This window comes from Thalassophryne amazonica, chromosome 16, assembly GCF_902500255.1.
Source record: "Thalassophryne amazonica chromosome 16, fThaAma1.1, whole genome shotgun sequence".
Classification (NCBI taxonomy): Eukaryota; Metazoa; Chordata; class Actinopteri; order Batrachoidiformes; family Batrachoididae; genus Thalassophryne; species Thalassophryne amazonica.
The window spans coordinates 17,693,670-17,716,047 of NC_047118.1; the positions used below are offsets into that span (position 1 = coordinate 17,693,670).

A 22,378-nucleotide genomic window follows, 5' to 3' on the forward strand; every position below is an offset into this window, starting at 1 on the left:
CACTGATTTACGCTTTTGGGGATGTAGTTTTAGTATAGCTTACACCATTGTTGCAGGGATGTCAGCTCATGTTGGAGTGCTGCCTGGTCTGTTTCATCTCTAACCAGGCAGTATCTTTCATCATCAGCAAATATGTATAGTTCTGCATAGTACAGAGTTATTTATGTATAGAATGAACAAGTAGTATATACCACAAAATGCTCTCCCTGGGCTATGGTAATGAGCTGGATTTCCAAAGGTAGTGTACTGGGACTCAACTTGTTCATTTTAAACATAAATGACGCCCGTGTCTCATACTATAAGAACTATCTATGTTTGATGCCGAAATCTACAGGTTTAGATGCTTAAATCTAAATTTAGATGGCTAAATCTAAGAAGTGTAAACATATTTCACTCCTAGGTTTAACCTCAGCATTGTGTATGTTGTTTCCACTCCATTGTTCCACCTTGGGACGCAAACTCTTGGGAGGCACTCTAATCAGGAGGCTAAAGCCCATGTGCTCTGGCATCTGTGGCGTCTTTGAATGTAGGCAAGTGAGATTTACTGACTTGTCGTAGCAACTCCTACCGGCCTCCGTCACATATGCAATCTTTAATGTAGCCTTTTGTTAAACTGTCCATGTTTTCTTGTGTATTGTTGTACTTTAATTTACATTTATTGATGTACTCAAATAAAATTACTGTTGTTACTGTGATTATTTTACATCACTCATAGGTCTGAATGACTAGGTGAATGTACAATCTGTGTGGCCAGAATACACTGTTACTGAATGTGCTTTTAGTTCTCCTGTTATTTCAGATCAATGGCTGTTTGGCGGTGAAGACGCCGCAACTCAAAATCGCACACGTCACGTGAAGGCACATTGTGATTCCAACAAGACCCCTTAGTCTGTGTCCCACTGACTGATCTTTCACACATAACAATCTCCATGGCAACCAGAGTGGTTGCCTTGGCAACTGCCTCCTCACAGTCAGTCCTTCAGCTTGATGTAAGAGTGGTGGCTGCTTAGGTGACAATCTGAGAGAGGAGGCAGGTGTCTGTGAACTTTACCAAGGTCAACCCCTCCCCTTCTCTGCTGTCTCCCTCTCCGTTCCTCCCTCTAATATTGCCATCTCAAGGTAAACGTCATGCTTCACCCCTCCGGGCCGACAACGTTGACTGCTTATTTTGCCTTCCTGCCCTCTCGCATAGATTCAGACAATCTCCATTCCTATCAATCCCAGACGGGCCAAACCCAGTGGCACACTTAGTCTTTGCCCAACACCCCCCACTTTCCTCACTCACTCTCTCTCATTCTTTCTTTCCCTAATGCTGTAACGCTGAGTCATAGCTGCCAACCAACACTTCCACAGTGCCAGTCTGAGTGCCAGGACAAACAACACTTGCTCTCGCACAGAATAATGAAACAAACAGGCGAAGGCTGCACAGACGCCAACATGAGCATGCATGCGTTTTTTTCCCCCCAAACTGACGATGATCACAGATGCATATGTGCACGCCACTGCTTGCAATCCCAGCAGTGTGTGAAATGTATCATCCAATAAAACACACAAGCTAGAGAATCACTATTAAAGCAGCAATTCTTGTTCTTTTTCTATAATATGCTTTTGGCTTCCATAAATATGTACCAGGACAGAAAAGCACAGGGATGTAGGACACAGGTGCTGAGGATGGAAACATTCTGTAACACTGAAATCTACTTGCCGTAAAGATAACAGGACTGTTAAGCACAAATTTTCAAATCTAGTTCTTAGATCTTTGTATCTACTGTAGGAGTGGAAAGATGAAAGCTACAAGTGATGTTTGGGTTTATTGTCTTTCTGTTTGTGATGGTGTTGCAGTGTGGAAACACAGAGCAAAGATGGGATTAATAAACTCGGTGCCTTTATTGCTGACGCTTTTCAGAAGATATATGTGTATATATGGGTGTTACATATGGGAGTAAAGAGAGAGTCAAGGAAAATATAATATTCTTTTCTCACATAGCTACAGTCTAACTATGTTTTTTCAATACATGTAGCATTGACCTTGCATGATTCTACCTTGTGCACACAAGTTTTTTTTTTTTTTTTTGCAGAATGACGCTCCTTTTGTGTTGCATAGACAATAATTAAAGTGAGGACATACAAATGAGTTGTTAGACCATGCAACAAAGCATCTACTCAAGATTGACACTGTCAGGCCTTCTTGGCTTCCAAACCCTACCTGGTCCCACCAACCGATGAGCCAGGGCCTGGAGCAGGTCTCACAGAACAGGTCCACTAAGGGCGTCCTGCGTTCCGCCGCTGTCCCGCCCCCCTCCAGCACCTCTCCAGCAGCCGAATCGAGGTCCAGCTCTGCCCCTGCCCTCCCCTGCAGGGGACTGAAGCTGGAGGAGCGGGGCAGCCGGTAACCCCCAGGTATGGGCGAGGGGCAGGAGGATGGCGCTGGGTCAATGGCCTCCACCACACCCATGTTGAGGGCAACGGGAGGCTTGGGCCAATGGCACCGGCAAGTGGCTCGGTAGAGAGGGGTCGAGGCACTGCGGGTGCCCCAACGGCATGAGGGCGTCGTCAGGGTGTGTGAGGAGAGGCCACAGCCAGCCAAGTTGGGACACTCCAGAGTGACAACTGCCCCAAGATGGGGCAAAGGAATGGGGGAGGGGAGGGGGGAGGGTGAGGGTAGGGGCGGCTGGTGCAGACTGTCCTTGCCTACATGCGGCTCACTGAAGCAGGCCACCCAGTCAGTCCTGAGATGGGCTCCAGCCCCACCACGGTCTGAAGATGAGGGTCTCCCTGACGGGCAGACCGGGAGCCCCCCCTGGATCTGGCTGCTGTGAAGACTACATCTCATCCCATTTGCAGGGCAGACTGACCCAGATTTACAGCAACGACAGAGTTGAGGTAGATGACAGCCGAAAAAGAAATGAGAGAGGGCAGCAGAGGGAGCGAGAGTGAGGGACCGTATGAAGGACACACAGAAGAGCCGATGGAGGAGATGAGAAAGGCGGATGTAAACAAAAAATAATGGTGCAACAAGGGCTCAGTGAAATGCTTAATAAAGAACACTTTAACAAATATCAGATGATGGAGGTGAGAGGAGAAGAGAGATGGTGATGGCAGGATGCAAAATTAACCGTGAAGCTGAACGATGGAAGTGAAGGAAGCGTGGCTGACAGCTGGGATGTTAGAAAGGGGGAACAGCAAGACAAAAACAAAGATGGAGAGGATTGGGGTGGGGATAGAGGCAGGCCCGTAGGAGACGATCAGGAAGAAAAACCTTCACCAGAGCTGGGGTCTGTTTCCCTGCTTGGATTGTACCTCCCTCAGCTCTGTGGATCCATCAGCCAGGCCCAGTTCTACCGGTGCGTTAGTCAGTCAGACCGACCCCACAAGACCTGAGTCAGTCCTCACTCAGTCCGGGACATCTCCTGATAGTCCATATCCTGACTGGTAGCTCCGAGTCAAACCCTGCCTCCGCTGTTCAAAACTCCAGAGGTCTAATCTTGCTGCTTCAGGCTGCCGCTCCTCCTCCAGTGCACTGCCTCTTGCGCCATTTCTCTGGATGCTGTAGACAGCTCTCGCAAGCTAATCAGGCAGTGTGGCTGCAGGCGCATCTATGTGTGTGCGTGTGTGTGTATGTGTATCTGTGCAGTCTGTATGCGCACGTGCACCAGACAGCATGTATGTCTGTCAAAAATATGTGTGTGAGTGAGGGTGTGAGCACAGAGCAAAAGACTGAGTGGGACTATTCATGTGCGCAGCTCTGTGTTGGAGGATTTCTGCAGCTCCACACACACACACACACACCACACACACACACACACACACACACACACACACACACACACACACACACACACACACACACACACACACACACACACACACACACACACACACAACAACAACAACAACAGCCTTTCAGCATCCTTCTTTCACATGCTGATCAGAAACACGGAGGATTTTAAATAATACAATGGCAAAGTGACATTTGGAATAAAACAGACATGGTTTAGGATGCTGTCTCTTTAAGGCAAAACACAATTAAAGGAACATTGCCTACATTTGATTGGGTGTTGCCCAAACCACATGGCTCGTGGTGAGCATGGGAAGCCAATGGCAAAAAGGGAAGGGCTGACCCTGCTGCCGTTCTGTAGCAACCAAGGTTACAGCAGAGACATCAGCATCAGGACCAGTCCTCCCCACCCACAGACACGCCCCCAACTCCCCTCAAAAACACAAATGAAAGCATACAGATGTGCAAATGTTTAAACGTGCGTAGATGAAATGCAGCCTGACTGAAAAAAAGGTAAATCCCCGGAGGTGTATGAGCAGCTATTTAAGTCATAATTTATTTTTTGATTCTCATTTACCTACATTTTCTCTTTGACATACATATATTCTAAATCTATCTCACATAGTACACTGCATTTTTTTTTATTTTATCTTATTGATTTATTTTTTGCACATTTAATTTGCACATCTAATATTTACTGTATAAGCAAATATAACTAAGTACAACGCCAAGTCAGAAAATGTTTGTATGATATGGATAATGCAACAAAACAAATCCCAGTGATACTTTCATTTACTTTGACTGCTATTTCATTGCAGATAGCATGAACACACGATATTTCATATTTTGCTGGTCACCTTCATTTCATTTATATCACACTTTCCACCTATATCACAAGATCAAAGTGCTTTACACTGATGCCTCACATTCACCCATTCACACACACACACACACACACACACACACACACACACACACACACACATACACACACACACACACACACACACACACACACACACACACACACACACACACACACACACACACACACACACACACACACACACACACACACACACACACACACACACACTAATGTCAGGGTGCTGCCATGCAAGACACTCACTACACATTAGGAGCAATTTGGCGATTAAGGACCTTGTCCAAGGGCCCTAAGTGATTTTTCAGCCAGATAAGGGTTTGAACTGGGGACCCTCTGGTTTCAAGCTCACTGCTTAACCACTAGACCCTCACCTCCCTTAAACATCCATTCCTGTATTTAAAACCTGCAGTGCATTCCAAAAAAGTTGAGATGGGGTTACTGTCATTCATTTAAAAAAAATCCTAACAGCACAGTACATAAATTTCATTGTATTATTGCACTGACAGTAAATGATATTCTATTCTATGGTAAATCTGTCAAGCAGATTTGAAAAAGTTTTTATCTTTATAAATGCTGAGTATCTTGAATGAGTTTCTTCATTATTTTTTTTTTTTTTTACTTAGTGATGATGGAAAACATCAAGCAACTTTTTTAAAAATTAAAATTATGAGGTTCCCAAAACTTCTGCACGGTACTGTGTAAAAATAAAAATATGCTCAGTTTAACCATAAATCTTGAATTAAATTTATAAAAAAATAATGACATTTTAAACTGCATACATTTCATCACCTTTTCAAAGTACATTAAAAATTTAAACATAGCCTCAATAACAATCATAATATTCAGCCCTGCTCTGGATAGTTTTTTCAGTGTCAACAGAAAAATGTGCAAACATTCTTCTTCAGAAAATAAGTGATTTTCTGTTTAAATGTCATAGTTGTCATTATATAATCAGTTATAAACCCCAAAATCAAAACTAAATTTGATTTTGGGGTTTAGGGGTTTTTTGGGGTTAAATTTAAATTTGGTTTTAGAAAAAGTTGTTTTAAGTTTTAATTAGTTGCAATCGTTTTTAGAACACAACTCTGTTTTAGATAAATTTCAGTCAGGTTTTAGATCTCGACATAGCACTGAGTCAGCTCTTTTAAAAGTACAAAATGACATTCTTTTATCGTTGGACTCTAAAAAACCTGTGCTGCTGGTGATGTTGGATCTAACAGCTGCGTTTGATACTGTGGACCACTCAATCCTCCTCACACGTCTGTCCCAGCAGGTTGGCCTCCGGGGGACTGTCTTGGAGTGGTTTCAGTCTTATTTGACCAACAGGACTTTCAGGGTGATGGTTAATGACTTCTCCTCCTCCACAGTTCCTCTGACCACTGGTGTGCCCCAGGGCAGTATCCTCGGACCGCTCTTGTTCTCTTTGTACATGCTTCCACTGAGTTCAGTCATCACTTAACACAATCTTCAGTTTCATTTTTATGCCAATGACCTCCAGATTTATATGCCAGTTGTGCCTAATAATACAAGTGCTTTGGACTCCATACATAGCTTTTTTAAGGAAATTAAGGACTGGCTGGCTCAGAATTTTCTGCACCTTAATGAAGCCAAAACAGAGTGTATTCTGTTTTGAGCTAAAACTAACTCTGATCCAGATCTTGGCTCCCTGGCTCCTTATCATAGGGCTGTGGTAAGGAACCTTGGTGTGCGGTTTGACGACTGTTTAAAATTTGAGAAACAAATTGACAGTGTGGTAAGAGCCAGTTTTTTCCAGCTGAGACTCCTGGCAAAAGTCAAACCCTTTCTAAGCCAAAGGACCTTGAAAAGGCTACGCATGCTTTTATCAGCTCCCGGATTGACTATTGCAATGCACTTTATGTTGGTATCACTCAAGGCTCTCTAAACTGACTCCAACTGGTCCAGAATGCTGCTGCTCGCCTGTTGACCAATACCAGGAAGCACAGCCCACATCACTCCTGTACTTTACTCCCTGCACTGGCTTCCAGTCCGTTTTAGAGTTGATTTTAAACTGTTAATGTTTGTTTTTAAAGCTGTAAATGGCATTGCACCTTCTTATTTATGTGACCTGTTAAAAACACACAACCCTGTCAGAACACTTCGGTCTGCTGACCAAAACTTTCTTGAGGTTCCCAGGTCCAGGTCCAAAGAATGGGGTGACCGTTCTTTTGCAGTAGCAGGTCCTAAGTTGTGGAATGCATTACCTCCTGAACTGAGGTCCATTAATAGCTTGCCTCTGTTTAAAGCTAAGTTAAAAACATACTTGTTCAGGGCAGCTTTTTGCACATAATTGCTTTGACACTTTTTTGTCTATTTTTATTCTATTTTGGATGCTCTTATTGTGTTTTATTGTGTTTTTCGTACTTTTCTTTTTATTTTATCTCTAGCTGGTGCTATTGGAAAGCACTTTGGTTCAGTGAAAACTGTTGTAAAGTGCTATAGAAATAAAACTTGATTGATTGATTGATTGATTTTCACACTTAATGGGACAAGATAACAAAAATGCAGTTGCCAATGAATGAAAGTCAAGAATAAACTTGATAATAAACCTGATTAAATACAATTTTCAACAGAAGGTGAAAAGTGGCTGCACATTTTAGCTTTTATACATGACATTTATGCAGTAAGTAAGACTGCAAGAGGGAACAAATATTTTCTTGAAGCACTATTTCAAAGTCAACATTTTCTGGAAATGCTGAGAATTTTCAACAGAAAACAATTCATGCGACTGTGCTGTCAGAAGAATTATTTGGTCAATATTATGTGACACCATACACAGTGCACAAGAATTAACAAAGGTCTGAAAAGCTTGAAATTAAAATCACATTGTTTTTAAAAAGAAATTGAAACTGCTGTTCGATGGGGCTGTGGATTTCATTGGAGATTGTTTTGTTTGATTTTATTATATCACCTCTTTGTTATGTTTCCAAGAAGGTATTTAGTGTGCATACTCACACAATTGCTTTGGGGGAAAAGTGACAATCATATCAGCAGAACCTTTGGAGGCCTTCCATTTATGCATTTTACTTCTAATCCAATAACATTTGTTCTGCAAATCTGATTGGTTAATCGTGTGAGATTTCAGACCGTATAATATCGGGGTAATGGTGGCAAAATATTCGACCGTTTCACATTTGGATGTATTACTCCGCGCCCTGACGGGTGTTCTGACGAGATGACGAAAGTATTGATGTGGAATCTGATACAGAATTACCGTTTCACATTTGATGGATTTTCACATTTGATGGATTACTCCGCGCCCTGACTGCTGTTGGAGCGATGCTGCCTTGACGGTATGTCTCGCCAACCGAATTACCTATAGAAAAATAAACCGTGCAAGCAATGGAATTGGATTAGAATGGGAATAACTCCCTTGTGTGTGATGATATGCGGACGTTCATGTTGTTATACGGTTGCAAAACTCCCTTTTTACCAGCTCCGCTAATGTGTTGCCATCAAGCTTAATTTGCGACCATATAACCAGCATAAAGGTCTGCAAATCAGACACAACAGGGTTATTACCTAAATTCTGACAATATATACAGTGAGGAAAATAAGTATTTGAACATCCTGCAGTTTTGCAAGTTCTCCCACTTAGAAATCATGGAGGGGTCTGAAATTTTCATCTTAGGTGCATGTCCATTGTGAGAGACATAATCTAAAAAAAAAAATCTGGAAATTACAATGTATGATTTTTTAAATAATTTATTTGTATGTTACTGCTGCAAATAGGTATTTGAACACTGACCAGTCAGCAAGAATTCTGGCTCTCACAGACCTGTTAATTTATCTTTAAGAAGCCCTCTTATTCTCACTCTTTACCTGTATTAACTGCATCTGTTTGAACTTGTTACCTGTATAAAAGACACCTGTTCACACAATCAATCACACTCCAACCTGTCCACCATAGCCAAGACCAAAGAGTTGTCTAAGGACACCAGGGACAAAACTGTAGACCTGCTCAAGGCTGGGATGGACTACAGGACAACAGGCAAGCAGCTTGATAGAAGACAACAACTGTTATGATTATTTATTAGAAAGTGGAAGAAACACAAGATGACTGTCAATCTCCCTCAGTCTGGGATCCATGCAAGATCTCACTTTGTGGGGTAAGGATGATTCTGAGAAAGCTCAGAACTACACAGGAGAACCTGGTCAATGACCTGAAGAGAGCTGGGACCACAGTCACAAAGATTACATTAGTAACACATGATGTTGTCATGGTTTAAAATCCTGCAGGGCAGCAAGGTCCCCCTGCTCAAGCCAGCACATGTCCAGGCCCATTTGAAGTTCACCAGTAACCGTCTGGATGATCCAGAGGAGGCATGGGAGAAGGTCATGTGGTCAGATGAGACCACAATAGAGCTTTTTGGAATCAACTCCATCCATGTTTAGAGGATGAGAACAACCCCAAGAAAACCATCCCAACCGTGAAGCATGGGGGTGGAAACATCATACTCTGGGGGTGCTCTTCTGCAAAGGCAACAGGACGACTGCACCGTACTGAAGGGAGGATGGATGAAGTCATGTATTGTGAGATTTTGGAAAACAACCTCCTTCCCTCAGTAAGAGCATTGAAGGTCATGGCTGGGTCTTCCAGCATGACAATGACCCCAAACACACAGCCAGGGCAACTAAGGAGGGGCTCCTTAAGAAGCATTACAAGGTCCTGGAGTGGCCTGGCCAGTCTCCAGACCTGAACTCAATAGAAAATCTTTGGAGGGAGCTGAAACTCCAAACCTGAAAGATTTGGAGAAGATCTGTATGGAGGAGTGGACCAAAGTCCCTGCTGCATTGTGTGAAAACTTGGTGAAAAAATCTGTACCGCTGTAATTGCAAACAAAGGCTACTGTACCAAATATTAACATTGATTTTCACAGGTGTTCAAATACTTATTTGCAGCAGTAACATACAAATAAATTATTTTTAAAAATCATACATTGTGATTTCCGGATTTTTTTTTTTTTAGATTATGTCTCTCACAGTGGACAAGCACCTAAGATGAAATTTCAGATCCCTCCATGATTTCTAAGTGGGAGAACTTGCAAAATTACAGGGTGTTCAAATACTTATTTTCCTCATGCTAAAACAACACAAAAAACAACTGACTTTGCGGAGGCAAATAAAAGTTCAGAAATAAAGGTGAATTTGCTTTTGATACAGCTGCAAACCAACATAAATCAAATACCCTGATGGGGGTGGCATGCCCATGTGAGGTCACAGTATGTTGTTCCCAAACCACTCAGTGAGTGCAGTAATCAAAGTGGACAGTTTGTGTGTATGGACAGTTGTAGCACCTTGTTGGAGGCCATCTCGCTGACGGAGCGGTGTGTTTGAATGGTCTCCAGCTGGTCCAGACACCAGTCTAGCTCCTCCAGAGTCTCCCGAGCCATCTGCTGGTACGTCTCCTCTGTGAAGGATTGAAAATTACAGCGTGTAAACCCACCACAAGATGAGGAACTGTGAACATAAATGCAGGAAAGCTGTGAAAACTGTGTCAATTCAAAGTGATCACATTTAGTGTAAAGTGCTTATTGCTTGTTTTGAGTGGTCTTTTCATCTTTTGTTATGGGACAAATTTGGAGAAATTCTATATCATGTTTAGGTTCACATTGTGAAGTTGGACTTTATTTAACTGCATTTTTTTAGATTGTGGATTACATATTTTTTATGATGTCAACTGAGTCTTCACAATTTACTTCTGCACAGGAGCTCAATTTAAAATTTTTTGATGACACCGAACATAGATTTCATAACATTGAAAATAATACTGATCCAGATTGTTTTTTCTTAAAAATAGAAATCATCATTGTAATTATTTTACTGATGACCAATTTAAGCATTATTCCTTCACAAATGGTGCATTCTGTTATACATTTTAATAGCAAAAGCCTTTCTATGATTTTTTCCAAAATTCAGGACTGTTTAAAAATTGTGAATAAATCATTTTTCAGTTATTGCAGTTACTGAGATGTGGTTACAAGATGAGTATGTTGACTCTGTCCAGTTTGAGGGTTATGATTTTTTTTTTTTTGCTAGAAATAGGGTGAATAAACAGGGTGGTGGTGTGGCTCTTTATTTCAGATCAAATCATCACTGTGAAATGGTTCGAAATATGTCATTTTCCTTGGATGACATTATGGAGCGTGTTACTGTGAAATTATATGTAAAAAATCAAAAAAACATAATTATAAGTTGCATTTATAGAGTTCCCGGATCAAATATAAACATTTTTGTGGAGAAACTGACTAAAATGTATAACTCAAATAAAAACAATAAGCTTTTATTTGTTTGTGGAGACTTTAACAGAGATTTTCTAAATCCTCATAGCCAAAGACAAATAGCAGAATTCTTAGATTCTGTATTTTGTATGGGATTGTATCCAGTGATAACGCATTCAATGAACACATCAACACTCATTGACAATATATTAACAAAAGTTATTGTTGGGAATTTAACGAGTGGACTACTTATGAGTGATATTAGTCATCACTTGCCAGTTTTTGTTGCTTACAATTCCTGAGTTGATAAAGCTGATCATATTGAACTTCCAAATTTCAAAAGGAAAATAACTGAGGAAACTGGGAGATTTCCTTCCAAAATGAAAATAGCTAAAGTGATACCGCTGTTGAAATCTGGTGATAAAACATGTTTTTTTCAAACTACAGGCCAATCTCACTGTTACCTCAATTTTCTTAAATTCTGGAAAATATTTAAATGATTTTAGATCTAAATATCATATACTAAATGAGCAACAATATGGATTTAGAAAAAAAATCATACTACTTCATTGATTTTGTGGAACATATCACAAATGCAATTGAAAACAAGCAATATACCATAGGAAAGCATTCCATACCATAGAGCATACCTTATTATTGGATAAACTAGAAGTATGGCATCAGAGGATTAGCTCATGATTGGATGGCTAGTTATTTGTACAGGTACACTGAACAGGTATCAATGTATACAAATTGGTGGGATAAATTCTGAATTTTTGAGGTACACTTGTGGGGTCCCCCAGGGCTCAGTCCTTGTGCCTTTGTTGTTTCTTTTGCATATTAACAACATATGTTTAGTTTCTAAGTTTGTGAGTTGTATTTTATTTGCTGATGACACAACTGTGTTCTATAGTGGGGATCATTTGGGACAGGTTCTGGACATGATGGGGAGGGAGCTACAGAGGTTTAAAGAATGATTTGATTCAAACAAATTGTCATTTCACTTTGGTAAAACAGTGTATCATATTTGGAAATAAGTCCAGGAATTTATGTAGAAATGTACTAGTACACGATATTGATATTGAAATTGAACTTGTAAATGAAACTAAATTTCTTGGGGTCTTTATTGATGATAAACTAAGTTGGAAAACACATATAAATTATGTTAAATCTAAAATGTCAAAGATCACTGCCATTTTGTATAAAGCACAAGACTTCCTGTCCCAGTTACCTTATACCATTCATTACTTGTTCCATACATGACCTACTGTATTGAAGTTTGAGGAACCACCTACAAAACTAATATAAATCCTATATTTCTTCAATCAATCAATCAATTCAATCAATTTTATTTATATAGCGCCAAATCACAACAAACAGTTGCCCCAAGGCGCTTTATATTGTAAGGCAAGGCCATACAATAATAACGTAAAAACCCCAACGGTCAAAACGACCCCCTGTGAGCAAGCACTTGGCGACAGTGGGAAGGAAAAACTCCCTTTTAACAGGAAGAAACCTCCAGCAGAACCAGGCTCAGGGAGGAGCAGTCTTCTGCTGGGACTGGTTGGGGCATGCTGTGGAGGGGAGCAGAGATCAATCACTAATGATTAAATGCAGAGTGGTGCATACAGAGCAAAAAGAGAAAGAAACAGTGCATCATGGGAACCCCCCAGCAGTCTAAGTCTATAGCAGCATAACTAAGGGATGGTTCAGGGTCACCTGATCCAGCCCTAACTATAAGCTTTAGCAAAAAGGAAAGTTTTAAGCCTAATCTTAAAAGTAGAGAGGGTGTCTGTCTCCCTGATCTGAATTGGGAGCTGGTTCCACAGGAGAGGAGCCTGAAAGCTGAAGGCTCTGCTTCCCATTCTACTCTTACAAACCCTAGGAACTACAAGTAAGCCTGCAGTCTGAGAGCGAAGCGCTCTATTGGGGTGATATGGTACTATGAGGTCCCTAAGATAAGATGGGACCTGATTATTCAAAACATTATAAGTAAGAAGAAGAATTTTAAATTCTATTCTAGAATTAACAGGAAGCCAATGAAGAGAGGCCAATATGGGTGAGATATGCTCTCTCCTTCTAGTCCCCGTTAGTACTCTAGCTGCAGCATTTTGAATTAACTGAAGGCTTTTCAGGGAACTTTTAGGACAACCTGATAATAATGAATTACAATAGTCCAGCCTAGAGGAAATAAATGCATGAATTAGTTTTTCAGCATCACTCTGAGACAAGACCTTTCTAATTTTAGAGATATTGCGTAAATGCAAAAAATCAGTCCTACATATTTGTTTAATATGCGCTTTGAATGACATATCCTGATCAAAAATTACTCCAAGATTTCTCACAGTATTACTAGAGGTCAGGGTAATGCCATCCAGAGTAAGGATCTTGTTGTGTGGGCCACCTGAAGAGGAGGTACTGCTGGCCCACCACCACCAGATGGCGCCCTGTCTGGAGTGCGGGCTTCAGGCACAAGAGGGCGCTGCCGCCACAGACACAGCTGGGGGTGACAGCTGTCACTCATCATCTCATGACAGCTATCACCCATCAACACTTCATCATGCTCATGCTACTCCATAAAACCCGGACGTCATCTCCACCTCATTGCAGAGATATCGTCGACCTGTAAAGGTAATAGTCTCAGCCGTATCACTTACTGTGTTTAGTAAACTCGTTTTTGCAGCTGTTTTCCTGCGGAGTGCTGTATCTGGAGATTGGCGTGACCGGCGACAGCTTCGCTTTACACCCCCACCAGATAAGTGTTTGAGACAGGAGCTGCACGAGTGTGTGTTAGAGGTGGAGGTGGAATCTCCATCATCACACCCACATCTTATTGTCTCTGCTCCTTGCCAGCAGTACCAGATCCGACATTCGGAGATGGTGGCCACCTGGGGACTCGGGACTTGGCGGCTCCAGTATTCTCCGGGTTCGGTGGCGGAGGAAATCGTGTGGTTCCGGTTCTTCTCAGGACAGACGTCTTCTATCCTCGAGCCTGCCCACACGTCACCCTTGTGATTGACTATTTGCAAAATTTCACATTCCTCTGTATTGTGGTTGTGCTTATTCACAACAGTAAAGTGTTCATATTCGACTCTTTCATTGTCCGTTCATTTACGCCCCCTGTTGTGGGTCGGTGTCACTACACTTTCCCAACAGATCTGGTTAGACACCATGTTTCTAAGATTTGTGGGGCCAAGTACAATAACTTCAGTTTTATCTGAGTTTAAAAGCAGGAAATTAGAGGTCAACCGTGTCTTTATGTCTGTAAGACAATCCTGCAGTTTAGCTAATTGGTGTGTGTCCTCTGGCTTCATGGATAGATAAAGCTGGGTATCATCTGCGTAACAATGAAAATTTAAGCAATGCCATCTAATAATACTGCCTAAGGGAAGCATGTATAAAGTGAATAAAATTCGTCCTAGCACAGAACCTTGTGGAACTCCATAATTAACCTTAGTCTGTGAAGAAGATTCCCCATTTACATGAACAAATTGTAATCTATTAGATAAATATGATTCAAACCACCGCAGCACAGTGCCTTTAATACCTATGGCATGCTCTAATCTCTGTAATAAAATTTTATGGTCAACAGTATCAAAAGCAGCACTGAGGTCTAACAGAACAAGCACAGAGATGAGTCCACTGTCCGAGGCCATAAGAAGATCATTTGTAACCTTCACTAATGCTGTTTCTGTACTATGATGAATTCTAAAACCTGACTGAAACTCTTCAAATAGACCATTCCTCTGCAGATGATCAGTTAGCTGTTTTCCAACTACCCTTTCAAGAATTTTTGAGAGAAAAGGAAGGTTGGAGATTGGCCTATAATTAGCTAAGATAGCTGGGTCAAGCGATGGCTTTTTAAGTAATGGTTTAATTACTGCCACCTTAAAAGCCTGTGGTACATAGCCAACTAATAAAGATAGATTGATCATATTTAAGGTTGAAGCATTAAATAATGGTAGGGCTTCCTTGAGCAACCTGGTAGGAATGGGGTCTAATAAACATGTTGATGGTTTGGATGAAGTAACTAATGAAAATAACTCAGAACAATCTGAGAGAAAGAGTCTAACCAAATACCGGCATCACTGAAAGCAGCCAAAGATAACGATACGTCTTCGGGATGGTTATGAGTAATTTTTTCTCTAATAGTTAAAATTTTATTAGCAAAGAAAGTCATGAAGTCATTACTAGTTAAAGTTAAAGGAATACTAAGCTCAATAGAGCTCTGACTCTTTGTCAGCCTGGCTACAGTGCTGAAAAGAAACCTGGGGTTGTTCAAAAGAAAGCTATAAGAATTATTAGTAAGAAACCATGTCGTGAGCCAACAAATCCATCGTTTGTCTGTTTGCATATTTAAAAATTTTGGGACTTCATTGATTATATCATAATACAAATTATGTTTAAAGTAAAATATAAACTTTTACCACAACATGTCCAGGACCTGTTTGATGGACTCCAGTTATAATTTGCGAGTAACATTATTATTTCAGAAGTCAATGATTTGAACTACTGTAAAAAGTCATTCTGTTTCTGTTAAAGGTGTTAATATTTGGAATAACTGCCTGGATAACATAAAATCACTCTGCAATTTGGTTCGCTTTAAAAGGCTCAACAAAAAATATTTGATGACTTGCTATACACCATGATGAATTAGGTTTATCGATTTTGTTTTGTTTTTGGTGCACTGCTGTTTGCATGTTTGTGTTTTTGAAATTTTAGTTTCGGGATTAATTTATATTTTGTATTAGTTATCATGGGTATGTGTATAATTTTATATACATACGAGGTCTATTAGCAAAGTATCCGACCTTATTTAAAAAAAAAAACATATCGATTTGAATCACGTGTGCTTGCGTGAGCCAACCTTGAACCTTCATGCGCATGCGTGATTTTTTTCACGCCTGTCGGTTCCGTCATTCACCTGTGAGCAGGCTTTGAGTGAGGAGTGGTCCACCCCCCTCTGCGGATTTTCATTGTCAGGGAAATGGCTGAGAGACTGCCACTTTACTTGATCAAATTTTTTTTAGAAACTGTGAGGCACATCCATGTGGACACCATTCGAGAAATTCAGGTGGTTTTTGGTGAAAATTTTATGGGTTTCAAAGACATTAAGGGATCTTACTGTCGCTTTAAGGACGGCCCACAGCAGCTGTGGGGTGTGCTGCGCTCCAGCTGCCATCGACAGGCTGAACGACCATTTCATTTCTAAACAGATCACTCTGTGGATCCGTGACCATCGTGTGCACTTTCTCTGGTTATCACAAGAGCTGGACATCACCCATTTTCCTGCAGATTTCACTTTTAACAAGAGATTTTGTCACGGAAAGCCTAACGGACGCTTCGCATGTCATGATGGATTCGCTGCTGGACCGACACAAAACCACCTCCGTTTTGGTCTCACAGGACGGCTTTGAGATGGTGTTCAGACAGTTGTCGGTGGTTTTTCAGTCGAGTGATTATCCAAAAAATTGTGGATGTGCCAGGACATGCCAGAACATGTTCTGTGACGCTTCATCACTGCGTTGCTTTGCACGTCGCGGCACTGCTGTGATGCGCGGATTCCTCCCCACGTCTGTCTCAATTTGTCGAAAAAGTGCTGATGTCTACGTCTTTTCACAATTCCTGTGCTAGTCCAGACGACGTCCCGGATAAAACACAGCATCCAGTTTGGAAATGAACGGCACATTCCACTGTTACGAGGAGTTTTTGTCATGGAAAGGAGCGGACGCTTCGCGCGTCACGATGGCAAGCGAGACAAAGAACACCTCCATTTCGGAGTGCCAGAAGGACAAGCTGGGACATGTCCACCTCTCCACAATTTCTCTGATACTCACTCGACTGGTAAGCACTGAAAGGCATGTCCCAGCTTGTCCTTCTGGCACTCTGAAACGGAGGTGTTCTTTGTCTCGCTTGCCATCGTGACGCGTGAAGCGTCCGCTCCGTTCCATGACAAAAACTCCTCGTAACAGTGGAATGTGCTGTTCATTTCCAAACTGGACGCTGTGTTTTATCCGGGCAATGCCATGATGAAGCGTCACAGAACATGTTCTGGCATGTCCAGGCACACGAGAAAGTGCACACGATGGTCACGGATCCACAGAGTGATCTGTTTAGAAATGAAATGGTCATTCAGCCTGTCGATGGCAGCTGGAGCGTGACGCGCCCCACAGCTGCTGAGGGCGTCCTTAAAGCGACAGTAACATAAAATTCTTGAAAGGGTAGTTGTAAAACAGCTAACTGATCATCTGCAGAGGAATGGTCTATTTGAAGAGTTTCAGTCAGGTTTTAGAATTCATCATAGTACAGAAACAGCATTAGTGAAGGTTACAAATGATCTTCTTATGGCCTCGGACAGTGGACTTATCTCTGTGCTTGTTCTGTTAGACCTCAGTGCTGCTTTTGATACTGTTGACCATAAAATTTTATTACAGAGATTAGAGCATGCCATAGGTATTAAAGGCACTGCGCTGCGGTGGTTTGAATCATATTTGTCTAATAGATTACAATTTGTTCATGTAAATGGGGAATCTTCTTCACAGACTAAAGTTAATTATGGAGTTCCACAAGGTTCTGTGCTAGGACCAATTTATTCACTTTATACATGCTTCCCTTAGGCAGTATTATTAGACGGTATTGCTTAAATTTTCATTGTTACGCAGATGATACCCAGCTTTATCTATCCATGAAGCCAGAGGACACACACCAATTAGCTAAACTGCAGGATTGTCTTACAGCCATAAAGACATGGATGACCTCTAATTTCCTGCTTTTAAACTCAGATAAAACTGAAGTTATTGTACTTGGCCCCACAAATCTTAGAAACATGGTGTCTAACCAGATCCTTACTCTGGATGGCATTACCCTGACCTCTAGTAATACTGTGAGAAATCTTGGAGTCATTTTTGATCAGGATATGTCATTCAAAGCGCATATTAAACAAATATGTAAGACTGCTTTTTTGCATTTACGCAATATCTCTAAAATCAGAAAGGTCTTGTCTCAGAGTGATGCTGAAAAACTAATTCATGCATTTATTTCCTCTAGGCTGGACTATTGTAATTCATTATTATCAGGTTGTCCTAAAAGTTCCCTAAAAAGCCTTCAGTTAATTCAAAATGCTGCAGCTAGAGTACTAACGGGGACTAGAAGGAGAGAGCATATCTCACCCATATTGGCCTCTCTTCATTGGCTTCCTGTTAATTCTAGAATAGAATTTAAAATTCTTCTTCTTACTTATAAGGTTTTGAATAATCAGGTCCCATCTTATCTTAGGGACCTCGTAGTACCATATCACCCCAATAGAGCGCTTCGCTCTCAGACTGCAGGCTTACTTGTAGTTCCTAGGGTTTGTAAGAGTAGAATGGGAGGCAGAGCCTTCAGCTTTCAGGCTCCTCTCCTGTGGAACCAGCTCCCAATTCAGATCAGGGAGACAGACACCCTCTCTACTTTTAAGATTAGGCTTAAAACTTTCCTTTTGCTAAAGCTTATAGTTAGGGCTGGATCAGGTGACCCTGAACCATCCCTTAGTTATGCTGCTATAGAGGTAGACTGCTGGGGGGTTCCCATGATGCACTGTTTCTTTCTCTTTTTGCTCTGTATGCACCACTCTGCATTTAATCATTAGTGATTGATCTCTGCTCCCCTCCACAGCATGTCTTTTTCCTGGTTCTCTCCCTCAGCCCCAACCAGTCCCAGCAGAAGACTGCCCCTCCCTGAGCCTGGTTCTGCTGGAGGTTTCTTCCTGTTAAAAGGGAGTTTTTCCTTCCCACTGTAGCCAAGTGCTTGCTCACAGGGGGTCGTTTTGACCGTTGGGATTTTACATAATTATTGTATGGCCTTGCCTTACAATATAAAGCGCCTTGGGGCAACTGTTTGTTGTGATTTGGCGCTATATAAAAAAATTGATTGATTGATTGATTGATCCCTTAATGTCTTTGAAGCCCATAAAATTTTTACCAAAAACCACCTGAATTTCTCGAATGGTGTCCACATGGATGTGCCTCACAGTTTCTAAAAAAAATTTGATCAAGCAAAGCAGCAGTCTCTCAGCCATTTCCCTGACAATGATAATCCGCCAAGGGGGGTGGACCACTCCTCACTCAAAGCCTGCTCACAGGCGAATGACGCAACCGACAGGCGTGAAAAAAAATCACACATGCGCATGAAGATTCAAGGTTGGCTCACGCAAGCACACGTGATTCAAATCCATATGGGTTTTTTTTTTTAAAATAAGGTCGGATACTTTTCTAATAGACCTCGTATGTATAATTTTATTTTTTGGTTAAAGGGGTAGGCGTTTACAAGCTTTGCTTCTGCCTACACACTTTCATGGGTGCATGGGTGTGCTTGTTTTCTTTCACTGTAAGTTTCTTGTTGTTTTGGATCTGTGTGTGCCGAATAAATTCATTCATTCATTCAAAAACCATATATATTTATTGTCTGTGCACAGTTCATATTTTAATTCTGCCATAAAGAGCCTGTATTGTATAAAATCTGTTTTGATATACCATCTAATGTTGGAGATGGTTGAGGTTTAATGTTACATTTCCTCAAAGTCCTGCAAATACGAGTATTTCTTTGCACTTTAATGCTTTACAAAGCATTTTCTGTGCTTTCCCACAAAGACACACAGAAGAAAAGTCACTCCAACGAAACCACAGTTGTGTTTATGTGGACATTAATATTCTAACTTTAATCTGGTTAAGAACATATTCTGAATAAAACACTGAAATGTAAACAGCATTTATACAGTGCATCCAGAAAGGATTTACACTTGTACATTTTGTTACGTTACAGCCTTATTCCAAAATGGATGATATTAATCTTTCTCGCAAAATCTTACAACACCCCATAATGACAACATGAAAAAGTTTTTTTTTTGTTGCAAATTTATTAAAAATAAAAAACTAAGAAATCACATGTACATAAGTATAACGGAGGCCAACAGGAGTCGCTGTGCATATGTATAGTAAACCTCACTCCAACAGCTCAAAAGGATTTATTCATTGGTCACAAGGCCAGAGCCCTGGGTTTTAGCCTTCTGGTTAGAGAGTCAGCCTCCCATGCCAGGGATTGTGAGTTTGTGTCTTGAGGGGAGCGAATGGGTGGAGTCATAACACAACAACACAGAGTGCAGCTCACACCCTTTGCTCAATACTCTGTTGATGCACCTTTGGCAGCAACTACAGCCTCAAGTCTTCTTAAATATGATGCCACAAGCTTGGTGCACCTATCTTTGGGCAGTTTTGCTCATTCCTCTTTGTAGCACTTCTCAAGCTCCATCAGGTTGGATGGGGAGCATCGGTGCACAGCCATTTTGAGATCTCTCCAGAAATGTTCAATCAGATTCAGGTCTGGGCTCTGGCTGGGCCACTCAAGGACATTCATTCAGTTGTCCTGAAGCCACTCCTTTGATATCTTGGCTGTGTGCTTAGGATCATTGTCCTTCTGAAAGATGAACCATCACAACAGTCTGAGGTCAAGAGTGCTCTGGAGCAGGTTTTCATCCAGGATGTCTCTGTACATTGCTGCATTCATCTTTCCCTCAATCCTGACTAGTCTCCCAGTTCCTGCCACTGAAAAACATCCCCACAGCAGGATGCTGCCAACACCATGCTTCACTGTAGGGATGGTGCCTGGTTTCCTCCAAACATGATGCCTGGCATTCATGCCAAAGAGTTCAATCTTTGTCTCATCAGACCAGAGAATTTTGTTTGTCATTGTCTGACAGTCCTTCAGGTGCCTTTTGGCAAACTCCAGGTGGGCTGCCATGTGCCTTTTACTAAGGAGTGGCTTCTATCTGGCCACTCTACCATACAGGCCTGATTGGTTGATTTGCTGCAGAGATGGTTGTCCTTCTGGAGACGATGGTTCACTTCTCTCCACAGAGGAATGCTGGAGCTCTGACAGAGTGGTCAGGTTCTTGGTCACCTCCCTGACTAAGGCCCTTCTTCCCCAATAGCTCAGTTTAGATGTGCAGCCAGCTCTAGGAAGAGTCCTGGTGGATCTGAAATTCTTCCTTTTATGGATGATGGAGGCCACTGTGCTCACTGTTGACAAGAGTAGAAATGTTTCTGTATCCTTCCCCAGATTTGTGCCTCGACACAATCCTGTCTCTGAGGTCTACAGACAATTCCTTTGACTTCATGCTTGGTTTGTGCTCTGACTGTCAGCTGTGGGACCTTATATGTAGATATGTGTGTCTTTCCAAATCATGTCCAATCAACTGAATTTACTCCAATTAAGCTGTAGAAACATATCAAGGATGATCAGTGGAAACAGGATGCACTTGAGCTCAGTTCTGAGCTTTATGGCAAAGGCTGTGAATACATGTGGTTTCTTAGTTTTTTATTTTTAATAAATTTGCAAAAATCTAAAAAAAAAAATCACATTGTCATTATGGGGTACTGTGTGCAGAATTTTGAGGGGAAAATTTTAATTTCATCCATTTTGGAATAAGGCTGTAACAACAAAATGCAGAAAAGTGCAGCGCCGTGAATACTTTCTGTATTAACCATACCTTAAATCTAAATGAGGTCATAAACAGAGTTAGCAATAAGATGATTAAGATGTGGATTATTCTGATAGCCTGATAATTGAAGTGTGTTGCTGATATGTACAGGATACACCTCAAATAGAATCTGACCTCCTGTTGGAGTTTTAACAGCATTTACATAAATCATATCAGGTGTAATCTGACCGTGACTCCTTAATCAGACTATGTTCTGTCACAAGTAAACAGGAATACGAATGCAATATTCTTCTAGCGACTGTGGTCTTCAGGATAAGGTCAATAAAAAATGATTTTTGCTGTTCATGTAAACATTGTCATTCACCAAATTATTCACAGTTTTATTTTAGATGAACTGCTCCTAAATGAAATGATTTTTTTTAAATAATAAGACTCTTATATAGCGCAGAACTTCAAATTACTATATCATTTTCAACATGCATAAAATATGATCGTGCATGTTACTTGAATGCACAACATCCATTTCTCCAGCAGATGTCCCCATCGTTTTGAAGAAAACCTTCAAAACACAACGCAGCATTCATTCTGCATGGTTTTAATAGAGTAAATAATAATTACATTATGACATTTACTGACATAATGTATTTAAAAATTCATGCCGAAAACTGATCTGATTATGAATTTACTTATTAAAGAAAATGTATACATATAACTGGTATATTCAGTACTCTAAAGAATAGATAGATAGATAGATCGATCGATCGATCGATAGATAGATAGATAGATAGATAGATGATAGAATTATTATTACAATATATTTACAAACATAAAATTTTAAAAAATATAAAGCATTTTTGCAATGTAAAATAAACTGTTTATAAATTTAACAATTCTCTCTCATACTATTTGTTAAAACTGTACATGTAATATTATGTAGACACATAATAATTAGACATTGTATGTTTTGTGTAATATATTGCATGTCATGCCATTTCAATAAT

At 40.9% G+C, this 22,378-nt stretch overlaps 1 protein-coding gene across 3 annotated transcripts in view; it reads right to left on the reverse strand.

Annotated features, from left to right (window-relative positions):
* The window catches only part of pde4a (phosphodiesterase 4A, cAMP-specific), a 159,534-nt gene that overhangs the window by 29,849 nt on the left and 107,307 nt on the right, over positions 1-22,378 (reverse strand). For 2 of the 3 annotated variants that reach the window (XM_034191267.1, XM_034191268.1), the window contains exon 6: positions 9,980-10,092. In XM_034191267.1, coding sequence (XP_034047158.1) covers positions 9,980-10,092 — 113 coding nt within the window. Of the gene's footprint in view, positions 1-2,206; positions 3,858-9,979; positions 10,093-22,378 lie in introns of those variants that run through there. The other variant, XM_034191269.1, reaches the window with a different exon arrangement.